General features: G+C 39.1%; 1 protein-coding gene across 1 annotated transcript in view; it reads left to right on the top strand.

Moving 5' to 3' along the window:
• Positions 1-1588: 1588 nt before the first annotated feature.
• Positions 1589-14609, top strand: part of LMTK2 (lemur tail kinase 2) — a 29868-nt gene continuing 16847 nt past the window's right edge. The window contains exons 1-7 of the mRNA XM_088147768.1: positions 1589-1826; positions 2300-2352; positions 4539-4663; positions 7418-7562; positions 8782-8855; positions 10208-10326; positions 10729-10816. Coding sequence (XP_088003894.1) covers positions 1723-1826; positions 2300-2352; positions 4539-4663; positions 7418-7562; positions 8782-8855; positions 10208-10326; positions 10729-10816 — 708 coding nt within the window. The 5' untranslated portion in view covers positions 1589-1722. The remainder of the gene's footprint in view (positions 1827-2299; positions 2353-4538; positions 4664-7417; positions 7563-8781; positions 8856-10207; positions 10327-10728; positions 10817-14609) is intronic.

The following is a 14609-nucleotide window of genomic DNA, read 5'->3' as shown; positions in this document are numbered from 1 at the left end:
GTTCATGGGAATCTGGAAAACAGAAGTGAAAATCAGTTCCAGCTTTTCTGAGGTTTGCATAGCTGCCTTTGTGGTTGTTTGTGGTTAACAGTCAGAAATACTTAGCTGTCCTGTAGATAATACATTGCTTATATTAGCCAAGAAGATAGTCAAGACATATCCTTGGATCTGGTGTCTTGGGTTTGCTGTTTTACTGAGAGATTTAGAATTCTAGATTACCTGGAGCATGTAAAAGGAATGGTGAGTTTTGCCTGAGTTTTGTCCCTGAGCTTATGAGAGGGGCTAAGCAGACAAGGAATTCTGTCTGTGGCTTCTTTAGGATCAAAAGGAATGCCAACCCTTTTGCTTCTCACGGATCAGTTTTTCAATGGATTTACTATTAGAGCAGTGTTTCTCAATCTTGGCCCCTTGAAGACATGTGGACTTCAACTCCCAGAATTCCCTAGCCAGCATGGCTGGCTAGAGAATTCTGGGAGTTGAAGTCCACACATTGTAATGTTGCCAAGGTTGAGAAACACTGTGGTATACAGTAGTTGCCTTCTTTTTGAAAGAGGCAGCTGTCTGTTGTTCATAAGTATGCCAACCAAGTTAAACCGTGATTCGGCTATCCTACCTTTATGTGAATCGGCTTTGATTTGATTTGGATCATTGACCCAATCATTCATGTTGATTTGGGAAAGTAAACTGATTTGACTTCCCAAACTGATTTGAAAAAAATAGCTTTCGTGATGTGCAAAATCTTTCTGAATCATCCTGGAGTGTGGAATATGCCTGATTATTCTGGGGCAGTTCAAAAAAGCTGATTTGGAGCTTGGATTGAATTGCATTTGAAGTTAATCTCCAAACTGAATCTGTGTGAAACTGGGGTACTTCCCAAGGAAGGAGCCTTGCCAAATGCCTGAAATAGGGCACTTGAAGTTTCAACACATCTGAAAGATGCCAGGTTATAAAAGCTGTTATAAGATTTTGAGGGCATGTATATGTTTCTTGTTTTTTAATAGAATAAATCTGGTGTTGATGAGCAAATTCCCATGGTCTGAATAACCCTACTAGATTTGACTGACAGATCACTTTCAGTATCAGAGACTCTGATTGGTTGGATTAACAGGATTGGGAGGGAGTTCAGCAGCCCTGAACAGACTCCCGGGATTAACGCATCTTTCTAAATCTACTGTTTCCTGAGTGGAAAGAGAGCCTGCGAATAGGGATTAATTGCTGTGATGATTTTGTTTGTTAAGGGAGAGGCAAGGTGACTTGGCAACCTCACATGGGGTGTGATATAATTGTGACACATTCTTCCCTCCCCTATTCTTCTAGCTAATTTCCGGCTTTGTTTGTACTCTTACAAATAGGTCTGAAATAACCATTTGCTCAACTTCTGACTGTACAGTTGCATGATGAACATATATTGCGTCTGTATGCAGAGCTCCTTCCCTCTTTTGGGGTGCCAGCTTTCAAATGATTCCTTTGTTCCTGCATAAGAGTAGCATTAGCATAATGCTAATAATGTTCATCTGGCTAACTTTTAGGGAAGTGTTTCTGTGATGTAGACTCAAAGCAGTTCTTAGCAATAAGGAAGAATGTTCATTTTGGGTGCGTCCAAGTTGAAATGGTGTTGGTGATCCATAAACAGGCTGCATGAAAACATCTGTTTTCCAGAGTGTTTGTTACTTGCTAAAAGGAAATTTATCGATTAACAGTAACAAAGCATATTTCTAACCTATGAAGAGCCCAAGAAAACAGGATTGTATTAAGTGGGGCCTTCAGGATGCCAGTGAGGAATTTGGAGTCGGGGCACCATCACTAAAAAAGAAAAGGACATATTGGTAGTCCTCGTGTAGCAACTGCCTCGTTTAGCGACCATTCGCAGTGACAACAGTGGTGAAAAAGTAACTTTGACAACCTTTGCAGATCTGTAATGCAAAGGAAAGCTGAAATGAGATTATAAGCACAGTCAGAGTTCTGCTTAGTGGCTGCTTCACTTAATGACCAAGTTGCCAGTCCAATTGTGGTCGCTAAATGAGGATGACCTGTATCTTTGATGGACTGTTCATCTCACTTAAATTGAAAGAGAAAGCACTTAGCTAGGTCTCTAATCTTAGGAATGGTGCAAATTGATAAGTCACCCATCTTTCAAGTATCCTGCTTAATATTTAGATCCATAAAGATCAAAGCCACCATTATGTAGAAGTGTTCAAGAAGAGTACCTTTGATGTTCTCTTTTTAAGTCATTGAGTATAAAACTCCATGAGCTGACGTTTACAGATACAAGTGACCACATAGCTTTGTATCAAAGCAGTCTGGATGAAATTGCAACAGTACTTGAGGGAATGTCTAACAGTAGTCAGAAAGGTAGCCAAGATTACTGAGTGAGTTATTCTCAGGTCTGGGCACGTTCACATAAAAGTTAATTTATAAGCATGTCTCATAGAGATCCTAAAGGCAAATATGCAGATTAAGCAGGGTTTAAAGGCTTACTCTTTGATCATTTGGGGTGATCTCAAACTAAACTCCTTTAGAATGGAGCTTTATGCCCTTGTTCCCTCCTGGTTTAACTAAAAGTGTCTTGGGAACTCTCTCCTGCTGTGATGATTGCAGTGGCATGACTCCTCTGCTTTTGAACTCCCACATCCCTGCTGTCAAATCAGTACTGTATTTTGTTCTACAGTATAGTTTTCCTGTAAGTTGTGAGTCTTCATTGCAGCATAAAGTGTATGTTCCAGGATCTTTCTTTTTTTTAAAATGCTTTCATAAAATGTTGAACTTACAGGTAGTCCTCGACTTATGACCACAATTTGGACTGGAACTTCTATCGCTAAGCGATGCAGTTGTTAAATGAAGTGTGCCTAATTTTATGACCTTTTTGGTGCATCATTAAGCAAATCACATAGTCATTAAGTCAATCACATGGTCATTAAGCGAATCTGGCTTCCCCCATTGACTTTGCTTATTGAAAGCCTGCTAGAAAGTTCGCAGATAGTGGTCACGTGACCCCGGGATCCTGCAGTCCTCATAAATACATGCTGGCTGCCAAGCACCTGAATTTTGATCATGTGACCGTGGGGATGCTGCAACAGTCGTAAGTGTGAGGACCAGTCATAAATCACTTTTTCAGTGCCGTTGTAATTTCGAATGGTCATAAGTCAAGGACTACCTGTATTTTTTAAAAATACATCGATTTTGGAGAAATAAAGTGGCATTCAGTCAATTACTTTTCCTTCTGTTGGCTATTTTCAGGCTTTTATTTTTTAGGAGTGGCTGTATGTATCCCAAGGCTGAATTGTGCTGAATTTTCAGAACACTTTCTTTCACTAAAATATAGTTTTGTATTCTTCATATGTGGAAACAAGGTTATCCTATTACCGAAAAATTTATTTATCCTTGTCTGCCATAACTAGCTGATCATTATTGAAAAACTAGAATTTAACCTCAGGAATTGGTGCTACAGCTTGCTTGAGTCTCATTCTACCCTGCTCAGTCTCCTTTTTCTTCTGTATAATTTCTTTTAGAGTTTTTTTAGAGATTTTTCTTTATAAAATTTTTCTTCACTGATTGTAGGCACTACTCAAAAAGACTTGGCCTATTTGAGTGGGATAAAAATTCTGGAACAAAATTCTGATATATTTTGATATTTATCCTCTTTCTCTGATATTGCACATATTACATTTAAGAAGAACTGTTCATCTCATCCAAACAAATTATAATACTTAGTTATCAGCTTGGCAAATATGCTTTAGGCGGTAATTTAAAAATAATTGCTGATACATGCCATCAGTGGATCCCTCCAAGAAATACTAATTAAGAATCCTTTTAGTCTATGCATGTGTCATATTTGGAAGATTTATAACATCTGTTAATTGAGAGAAAATTTGATCTGGACCAGCAAGATATCATAATAATCTTGGACACAATCCCACTTAACCTTTGGTTTAAGGTGTGTCCAACCAGATGCCACTAGAACGTTCACAAGCAAAGAAATCTCTCTTTGTTCCCAGCAGCTGAATAACTGTAGATATCCTGCTGCTGTATATGGATATCCTGTAGTTATACCACAAGTCTACTTTAGATAATTTGGAAACCTTCACATGTAATAACTTGTTTCTAGTGCAAAAAAGTCTGTGGCAGATTTAAAGCATATAAACCATTTTATGCCTAAGACAACAGACAGAAATAAAAAGATGACCACACTAAGTCTCATCTGCTAGTGATAATGTAGTTGATATGATGCAAAAAGGAACAATGAAGGAATCCAAGTACTAATTATTATGTTGAATCAGAAGTGTGTGTGGGAAGGGGGTTTGTCAGAAACGAAACGCTGTAAATTGAGGTTCACTGATTCTTAAAAGAGATAGAAACCTGATAGCTTATTATTTATGCTGTCTTCCTTACAAAGGATTCGGTTAAATATGCCAACAAGCAAGGATTTAGAAGCCAATTTTGAGAAATGTTAACTTCCTTTCTCCTAAAGTTTGCAGTGTTCACTCTGTGTATTGTAATGTATTAAATCACATTTAATTTATGCCCTACTTGTTCTCTAGGAGAAGAGGCAGCCATTGAAATTTCCTTTTCCCTGGTGGTTCTTTCTGCCTGTGGCCTCTTAGCTTTGATACTACTACTTGTAAATTGTGTCTCCTGCTGTAAAGATCAAGAGATTAACTTCAAGGTGAGTAGTATCAAGAAATGCTTTTGTCTGTTGTATTTGAATGCACCTGGCACCATAGCAAAGATATAGATGGAGATATGATAAATATGCTAGGGAATATTAAATATCACTTTCTTCAAGTGAAGCCTAGAACTGTTTTCTTAAGGTGATTTCCCCAAGTCATTTTAAATTATTTAGAATTGCCATGCATTTGGAACAAACTTGTAGCTGTACTTGCACAGAGGCTAAGAAAGAGCTAATGTATTCCAGACCAAATTTTGTAGCCCTTCTAGTTTCAAAGTCATTGAACAACTGAAGAAACTTATAAAATGGAAATTGTGTCAGTAGATGTGCTAGGACCAGGCTAATAGCTAACTGGAATGGAAAGTGAACATAGAGCAAATCACTTTTATGGTGGTATGGATCTATTGGTTTCAAGTGGGAAATTTGGGCATGTCTATAAATATATCTCAGGATGAAAAGAGACTGAAATAAATAAATGAAAAATGCCTCTTTCATCATTTCTTTTCTAATGGGATTCAGGAAAAAAGCAGAAGAAAGTAACAATATTGTTTGAGGCCTGATCATTCAGTAAAAGGTATTCATTTCTTTTAAGTTGAGCTCATCTTCTGGATGACTGTAGGGAAATGTCCATGTAGCTTTTTTGGTAGCATCACATGGAAATGGTTTGACTTCCCAGTCTAGCATGCAGCCTTGAGACTTTCTGGAGGAATTTTGTCCAAGTACTTAAGAAAGTCTCACCTTACTTAGCTTTTCAAGGTCAGCAAGATGCCGTCATCTTGCTAGGCTGCTTCACGCTTGTTTATGCAACAAGCAATTCCAGAACTATTCTGTACCTTCAAATGCGTAGCTAGAGGATGAACACATCAAGATATGGATTGATTTGGATTCTGGAAATGCAAAGAATGAGACAAACAAAATATTGTTCTAGAAAGTTCTGTAGTTACACCTGAATGAATGTTGAGCTTAAAAGATCCTCGATCAAGGCATCCTATTCCTTGGGTGTTCATGTAAGCCATACGTTGCCTCCTTTGCAGGTATATTAGGATAGCCAAATCTCACAGCAAAGCTAGCACTTCCTGTGTGGGCTGAAGCACAAAGAAACTGTCACATGAGATAAAAAATTAAAATAGAAACCCATGTGGATTTGATAGGAAAAATTTGAGCAGAATCCAGCAAAAATTTAAACACCAGGACTGGGGGTGGAGGGCGAGACTGGTTCTGTACTTAGAAATTAGAATCCTAACATGGTTTGTAATATATGTCTCTTGAAATAATGGTCATCTTTTGGAATGGAGGTCATCTTCAAAGGTTTTTTTTTTTTAATGTAGCTCTTTGTGTATGGAAGTTAAGAGGAAGGTGCTGTTGAAGGAGAATGTTAAAACTGTTCTAGACAGAGGGAAACCATTGGGCCTATCTAAAGGGCCTCTTCGCTCTCCTCTCCTGCTTTGCAAATCTCAGTGATAAATCTTGCACGGATTGATTGAATGAAACCAGTGGTTAATCAAGCTCCTTTTGGGGTGCTGTATGTAGCACTGTGGTATAACTTGACTTATAAATGGTCTTGCTGACTGGAAATGGGGAACATGGCCATGTGTGTTGTTCAACTGCTACCCACATGACTTCTCTACCTCAGGAGGGGCTAAAAATGGCATAGGTCCATTTCCATCCATCAGTAAATAAGAATGAATGGCTGGAATCTCAGAGCTTTGCCTGAGCCAGGTATTGTGCCGTATAGAAGAATAACAAGCCAGAGTCATAAACCAGGTTTGCTTTCAGTATAATGGACCAAACGTTATGCAGAGCAGTTCTGTTAAAAGACAATTTTCATCCTCTGGTTCAAAGTTATCTCTGTGTTGCAGAATTTGAAACTTCTTATTTCCTTTGCAGTCCAGTCTAAAAGATTTTGTAGCTGAATTAAGATTGGCTTCTGCAGCCACAGCGGTATCCAAAGAAATATGGTGCCATGTGGTGCATGATGTGTATTGCAATCAAGCCCACTTTGTGCAAACAAGGGTTGCAAGTTCACGGGGGAAAAAAAAAACCCAAAGTAAAATCTTTTCGGCAGCTGTACCATGTGCAGCTTAAGCCACGAATATACTTTCATTGTTACTTATGGTTGGTGTAGAGTTATTTTTGTGCTATGGTGAGATGTGCTTTGCATCGTGATGATGTGTTTTTGCATTGCATTGTCATTGTTGTATTTTAAAATATGTAAGAACCCTTGAAAATTATATGGAAGTTAAAAATGATCCTTTTGGCAAAGGAAAATACATTTATCTTATCTCTGAACTATTAGGGGACACAGTTATTTTGATCCTTTTCCTATTATTGCAAATCTAAGATCTGCAGTCTGCAACTATGGGTACTGAGCTCACAAAGGATGGGGTATCTATAGCCTTCTCAGTCATCTGTTTCTAGTAGTCTTAACTGGTGAGGGAGGTTAATAGCTGATGTTTAGCAGCATCTGGTAGGCCACTGTATTCAAGAAATACATCAATAATGTATTGAATGAAACACCCTAAACAAACCCAAAGTTGAGTAATGTCTGTTGGTAATCTCTTTTACAAAAGAATAATGTGTATTCTTCTATAAAACATGACATTATGGGCTCAGAAGCTTTTGATGTCTGTGATCTATATAGTGATGCAACCAAGACTTATAAACTGGGCTTGGGTTGTGATACGCAAATCAGTTCTGAGTTTCTGAATAGGACATGACCATGTTGGTTTGCCAATCTCTTCGCTTTTGTAGGAATTTGAAGATAATTTTGATGACGAAATAGACTTCACCCCGCCTGCAGAAGACACACCAACAATTCAGTCTCCAGCGGAAGTGTTTACTCTTACGGTTCCCAATGTTCCTCTACCAGCTCCATCACAATTCCAACTTCCAGCAGGTATGATGATCCCTATCAGATAATTGCGCTCCCTCTCCTGTCCCCTCCAGTATTCCATCATGGCACTGGTTGGTTCTCTGATGTTTCTTCTTGCTACTGCAGGCACAGACACAATCTTGTGTATGATTGGGAGTGACAGATATGCTTAGGTTTTGGAACCCAGCCAGGCTGTGGTGCCTCAGCACAGGATCTTGTTATAATCATTAGCACTTATACAACGTGAATGATGACTTGGTTGAACTGTTAGGTTTCTTCTTTTTTTTTTAATGCTGTGGATGTCTAATGCACATTTGAAGAAATCCTGTTTAACTTGGAAGGGTGGTCACTAAATCTGGCTGAGTTCAGTGTGTTTTACCCTCAAGTATACCTAGTTGGGTGGTGGAGAGGGGAAGTGAATGTAGCTTTTTCTGAAAATGAATGGGAAGAGCTTATATGAGTATCTTATGGATAGGAAATTTGCCTCTGTTCTGTTTGGGGTTTGATACCTTGAAATGCTCGTGAAGCTTGATCCCATTTTCATAACTACAGAAAGGGCATGTGGGATGGTGGGGTGGTCTTCCTAAAATAAGGAAAAGAAGCTTAGGACTGTTGTCTGCATTTGCAGAACATGCAAAGAGGGCTAAAACAGGGGTGTGAGATCCCAGCTATTGTCTTAGTGTATTGTATGAAACAGGCCATCATGCTAGGCCATAATATAGAATATTGGTTTGAGCATCACCTGTTATATAACTGCAGCTACTGTGTTTTGTTAGCCTGGATTTAGAGATGAATGTGTTGCATGAACCTAGCTTCTGTATTTTCTCTTTTTCTACTCAGTGCGACCAGCATGGTTTGATCTGTTAGGATTCATAATGTCATTGGTAGGGCTGCTTAATGTACAGGGAATGAATACAAATCTGTGGGAAATCACTTAGAGGCACAAATATTGGGTTGTATCCAGTGGTCTCATTCCACTGGCAGATGCTGTTACCTCAACAGAACAATTTCTAATCTCACCACGTATCCCAGAGCGGATGTTGGAGACATGACAAGAGTAGAGTGACAGGAAGTCTCTTCACACAACATTCAATGTGGCTTCAAATTACTTATTGATTAAATATGATTTTGGCCTGCTGTAATGGGAGAGTTATATTGGATTTCTTGGAAAAAATTGTTAATCCAGCCAAAGATAAATTTGCAGCTGATTCCTTTGATACATTTTATTTCCTTTACATGACAGAAGATCTGAAATCTCAGGTTGCCCGTCAAAATCTCAATTATATTCAAGAAATAGGAAATGGATGGTTTGGAAAGGTAAGAAATCCATATTTGGATATTATAATTCTTCTGTTCGTTTACCTGTCAGTTAAAATATTTTTCAGTGGTGAGAGTGAACCCCCAACAACAACAAGTTTCTTGAATCAATTGTGAAGTGTAAGTTTGCGATCTTCACGGTAAGAAGCTTTAGGAGAATTTGGTAATTGGCTTTTGAAATGAATGTTTTGCTGAAAGCCGGTACAAGCATTGGTAATATGCTTGTGTAAAGAAGAATAGTATCCCTGTTTTGTTGTGAAATATGATCACAGACTTGAACATTTAAACTCTCAGAACTCATTATGTGCTCTCTTGGTAATATAAGATTCTAAAAGACAGAAAACAATATTGTTCTTCTGTTTCTCCCTGATGCATTTTTTTGTTATGTAACAGCCACAAGAACATGCAGGCATAATTTAATTTTTGGCACACCACTCCAGATCTGACTTACATCTGTTTGGTTAAAATGAGTATGTTATTTTAAAATGAAGTCCTGGGCAGTAGCTTGAAATTTTCCATTCTTAGTAAATAACTTTAGACAGAATCTAAGCTTGACCTAATAAGATTTATGGAGGAGAAACTTACTGATGGTTTTTCACTGTTTTAGCTACATGTACTACTGTTCAGTAGAGGGAGGTGACTTTGCTTTTCTGCAGGTTTTGGATGGCATATAAGGGCAGAAATTTCTTAGTAAATCTGGTTTCACAAATATTTATGAAATCATCTGTTTCATATACTCCAATAAGTTGGAGACTGGGGTACAAATAATCTGAAATTAATGACATTTGTTGCTGCATCTTAGGAAGCACAATGTCTCAAGCCTACTTTAATGGTACCCTGAAGCTCTTCTCTTCAGAGTCTGAACAAAATGGGACCAGGGCTATGAGGCAATTAGGTGGATAGTAATTAGCCCAAATCTTAAATCACTGCTTGAAAAGTATTCCGCTGCCAAGAAAGCTTGTGTGCTGAGAAAGGTGTTGTTGTAGTAATTGTAAATATATTAACCTAGTTTCCTGCTAGAAATTGAAGCTGCATATCAGAATGTTATATTTCTAGGCCTCCAAGAGAACTTGTGGGCAGCAGGAAAACATTGCCAAACCATTACCCAGGGAGCATTCCTTACCTGTAGTAAAGCTCCTGGTCCAGTAAGAGTTGGGACCTCAAAAAAAAGCTGCTGTAAGTTAGGCTGGTCATCCCTGTCCCAGACTAAGTGGAGCAAACGTTCATCTGGCTACAAGACAGTTCTTGAGGACATTCTTAATAAACTTTCTACTGATCTTCACTTCTGGATGCACGCCAGGTTTGCTCTCGGTTTTTGAAGTGGAACTGAGGTTTAGTTCTTTTGTTTTCAGGTTCTGCTGGGGGAAGTTTACACCGGTACTAGTGTGACCAGAGTTGTTGTGAAGGAGTTAAAAGCCAGTGCCAGTCCCAAGGAGCAGGAGCGGTTCTTGAGGCACGGGGAGCCATATTTGTAAGTAGCCTCTCGGGCCTTTGCTAACGTATGTTTGGAGTGAATAGACAAGCAGCAGTGAACTCCACCATCCCCAGCCAGGTGCCCTCCAGAGGCAGCCACTCCCAAAATCTCAAGCCAGGCTGAATTGTAGGAAAGTTTGCTGAAAGACAAGCCAAGAATTCTGATTAGTTGACTAATGTGAGCAGGAGGAACATTCGCAAAGATGTATAGATGTTTGTTAAGAGCATTAGGCTTCTGTGAAATGTTTCCTTGGGTTTAGCTTTTACCATTTCCCAATACATCAGCAGACTCAGAGTAATTATCTTTTTCCTCCCGGGTTTTCAGTGTCATAAGCCATAAATAATAAAAAAAAAAATTGTTCCTGATCTTTGTATTTATTTTCTGGTCTTTTCTTTACAGTGTTCTTCAGCATCCAAATATTCTCCGCTGTACTGGCCAATATGTGGAAGCAATTCCTTATCTGTTGGTGTTTGAATTCTGTGACTTGGTGAGTAAATGCAGTATCAGTCAAGAGCAGTTTGAGTTCGGGTTGATGTCTACCTTGCTGATAGTTCCCTGAGAAGTTCTGTGAATTTCAGGAAGGTGCTTTTTTGCTTTTCTTCTCCTGGAGCAGTGAGCTGGGGAAGGAAGGACCATTCTGTGGTAGTCTTAGGTGAAAGGGATACCAGATGACATGGAGGTCTTGTCTGTGGCTTAATCTGAACCATTGTGGCTTGCTTGGATTTTGTTTAGCTAGAATGAACAAGACAAATGGACAATAGAAACAATGCACTGGCCTAACAAAATATAATAAAACTCAGTTGGTTATCTGTCAAAGTTATTTAAGCTAGATGTTACTTTGCAAGACAAGTTGCTCTTCTAACATCTTTTTAGTGTTCTTAATACGTTTGCATGCACCCAGAATGTGTTACAGTCATTATTCAGCAACATGATAGGGCAGTTGCATTTCCTGGTAAAACTACCTCTGCCATTCCAGGTTATTTTTTTACTTACTTACTTATACACCCACCCACCCATCCAGACCTCTGAAATATATATATCTAGGTTGGTCTGGCCTGTTTATATTAATTCTGCAATATTTTTTGTGTCTCTAGAGATATTCAGTGCTAATTATTTTTCATTTAATTTCCTGACCTCTGAGGAGGGTGGCAGGGATTGTGTAGGATAAATTGGCATTATCTTTTTTTTTGTTTCTTTCTGGTGAAAAATGCATAGCTGCTTGGAGATATTTTGTTTGCATCTGTGTGCTTTCATGCTTCTGACAATTCAGCTTGCTTCCAAGAAGCTTTTGCATATTAAACCTAAAAGAAAGTAGTTTCTTAATGCTCCTGTCGCTCAGCTACTTAGCACATAGTATCAGAACGATTCTGTGCTTGGATCCTGTGCATGTAATTCATACAAGGACTTTGCTTCTCAGGACACAGTATAATACAATGAACTTTGCATATAAAGGAGCTGGAGTCCATAAGCACAACTGCTCTTTTAATTATGGCTATTGAAAGAAATTGCTGTGGTACTGTCTGTTTTAGTCAAACTCAAGCTTGTCTTGGAAGCAGAAGAATGTAATGTACAACAGCTGCCAAAACACTTCGGTAGTCGCAAGTATGTGAGATGAGTGCAGCTTTTGTAAGTGAGAAGAAGAGTGGGAGGTGATGCTAGTGTTAATTTGCATTTGTCTGCTCAGCCCTGTGAACACATACATTTATAGCTACAACTACACTCAAGAACGTTCGTAAAGTAAGGTGGTAAAAGCTTCTAACTGAAGCAGATAAATCCTGGCTGTTTTGCTATACAGTCACATTCCCATGTGGCAATTGGTGCTAGCATCTACAGCTGGTTGAAACACTCTTTTGGAGTGGTAAATTTGTGCTCTGGTTTGTTCCAGTGATCAATAATTTATCTAGAGGTCTGGTAGTCAGCATTATTTCATGGGAGTCTTTCCTTAGGGTTGAGCTTCGTAAGAACATAAGTGATGCCTTGCTGGATCCAACCCCTGGCCCATCTAGTCCAGCAGTTTGTTCTCACAGTGGCTGACCCACTGCACAAGGAAGCCCACTAGTCTCCCAGCAGATGGTCTTCAGAGGCAGTTGCGCTGCCCTCAAGGCTAATAGCTTTGAATCTTCATCCCCTTTCCCTCACAATTCTACACACACTTCTGCCTCGCTTGAGTCAGCTATGGAAACCTCAGGATGAGACTAGTCCAAAAATCTGTCTCTTGCCAGATGGTATTACTGAGTAAGTGATGTAATAGACTTTGGTCCACAGTGCTTAATCAAATAGGAAATGCATTTTGGGTAGGTGCCCTCCTAGGGTATTCTCAGTGGAAGCATGCTCTACTATCACTTTCCAATTGCTAGCAGTAAATCAGTGTAATGTCTGTACTGAGGCACAACATTGGCAGATCTTGTGTTGGTGTGCATCTTACCACCATGATACTGGCCCAGTTTTGGCTGGTAGCCCATCGACGTTAACTATGAGAGATTGTCAAGAAAGCTACAGCTGTCAAAACTTGCAGGTTCTCTTTCAGGGTCTTGAATGTAAAGAACATCCAGTTTGGAGTCTTCAGTGAGGACCCGTTTGTTGTTCAGCTGTTCCTAAATTAGACCTCCTGCTCTTTCCTAAATGAGCAATTGCTCTCTCCTCTCCTCTTGTCCGGGACGATTCTGTAGTCGCTTACACACTGGGTTTGTGGCAGCCCACTTAATCTATAATTAACTAATGGTGTATTATTTCCTATCATCATAGAGGTTATCCTAGGTTAAAAATAGGGTAGTAACCAGCTAATTAGCTGTAATATATTACCCGATGATATGTGGCCAATCTTTTGTCGGTGCACCAAATTCCTTGTTGATAGAATGACGAATGATGAGCAGAGATTCGTATTATGAAGTGGATGTAATGTTTCTATTGCAGGTTAGCCTGCTTGGCAAGCCAGTCTTGTTTGTGCAGGAAGTCTCTGACTGCTTCTTTAGCAACCTGGTGGGAAGGTGAAAATTAGCTCTTTGGTCCCAGCTGATGTGCTCTGTCTCTCTTGGATTCTTATCTTGGATTCTGCCACATCTGGAAAATGAATTCTTCAGGTGTGAACCCTTGGCTCTATATTTCCAGAAACAGGAAGTTTATACTGTAGTTACAGTAGGGAATTTTCTTCTGTCTTCTTCCTCCCTCATCCCTCCTTCTCCTCCTCTTGTGAAGAAAGGCCTAAACCAGCCTCTGGCCTTTGATTCTAATCAGTTTTCTTTCATTATCTTAAAAGACTCTTATAGTCTTTTCCTTATCTATCCAAGTATCCCCTTGCTCCTCACTGATCATCTGGAATAATTTGGGCCCTTTGACTTTGTCACTTACTCGCGCCTCCAAGTTTGTATGGTTTAGATCTTTCAGTGAACTAAAAAAAAAAAAATAGAGAAATATAAAGACCTTCAAATAGAGATCAAGCAAATGTGGAAAAAGAAAGGCATAATGGTGCCAGAAGTGATTGGAGCACTTGGTGCCATCCCAGAGATCTGAAAAGGTACTTGGACAGCAGATGAATGGACAGAATCTCAACTCATCCGTTACAAAAAGTTGCATTACTTGGAGTAGCACGTATATAATGATGATGTGTTTATCAGATCCTCCCAAGGATCTAAGATAGTTAGACAAAAGTCCTCAATCCAATCAGAGCTGTCTGGTAGTTCGTGCGTCGTCATCATCAACAACAACAATAGCTGGAGATGGTCAAGAAAGGCCCAGTCAAGAAATCAAGGAAGTAGAACTGTTGCTACCCCTGAGGGAATCCTTGGTTTGTGATGTTGACCTTAGAAGAAAGGAGGGGTTTCAAAAATAATGAAGATGTATAATGTGCATATTGTGAAAAAAATGAGTAAAATATTCTTCTTTCTCTTAGTGTTAGATCTGGGGTCATCCAGTGAAGCGGAATGGTGGGAATTTCACGGCAGATGAGAGGTCTTAATTCTTTCCAACAGCATGTAGTTAAATAAATAGAGTTTGGTACATATGTTATGATATGGCTGTACTTAGATGGAAATGCTCTCAGAATGTGACATCTGCTCTTCTTACAACTCTTTGTATTTAAATTCTTTAAAAAAAACCCTAATTCCTTAGTAGATGTAATTGGGAGCATCTTTTGTCTATCAAAATGTGAGGGGTTTTTTTAGAACCGTTAGTGGATTTGATTAAAAGTTTAAAGTAGGAACGTGGTCTGTGACTTCATACACATGAATTAAACAGGTATTTTTAATTGTGCATGAGACATGATGCCCGGGAAAGATTGTGTA

The sequence above is a fragment of the Python bivittatus genome, unplaced genomic scaffold, assembly GCF_059951505.1.
Source record: "Python bivittatus isolate LINGU-HERP-01145 unplaced genomic scaffold, Pbiv_v1 ctg000560_np1212, whole genome shotgun sequence".
Lineage (NCBI taxonomy): Eukaryota > Metazoa > Chordata > Lepidosauria > Squamata > Pythonidae > Python > Python bivittatus.
Note: the sequence above shows the minus strand (reverse complement) of the source record. Positions and strands in the feature narration are given on the sequence as shown.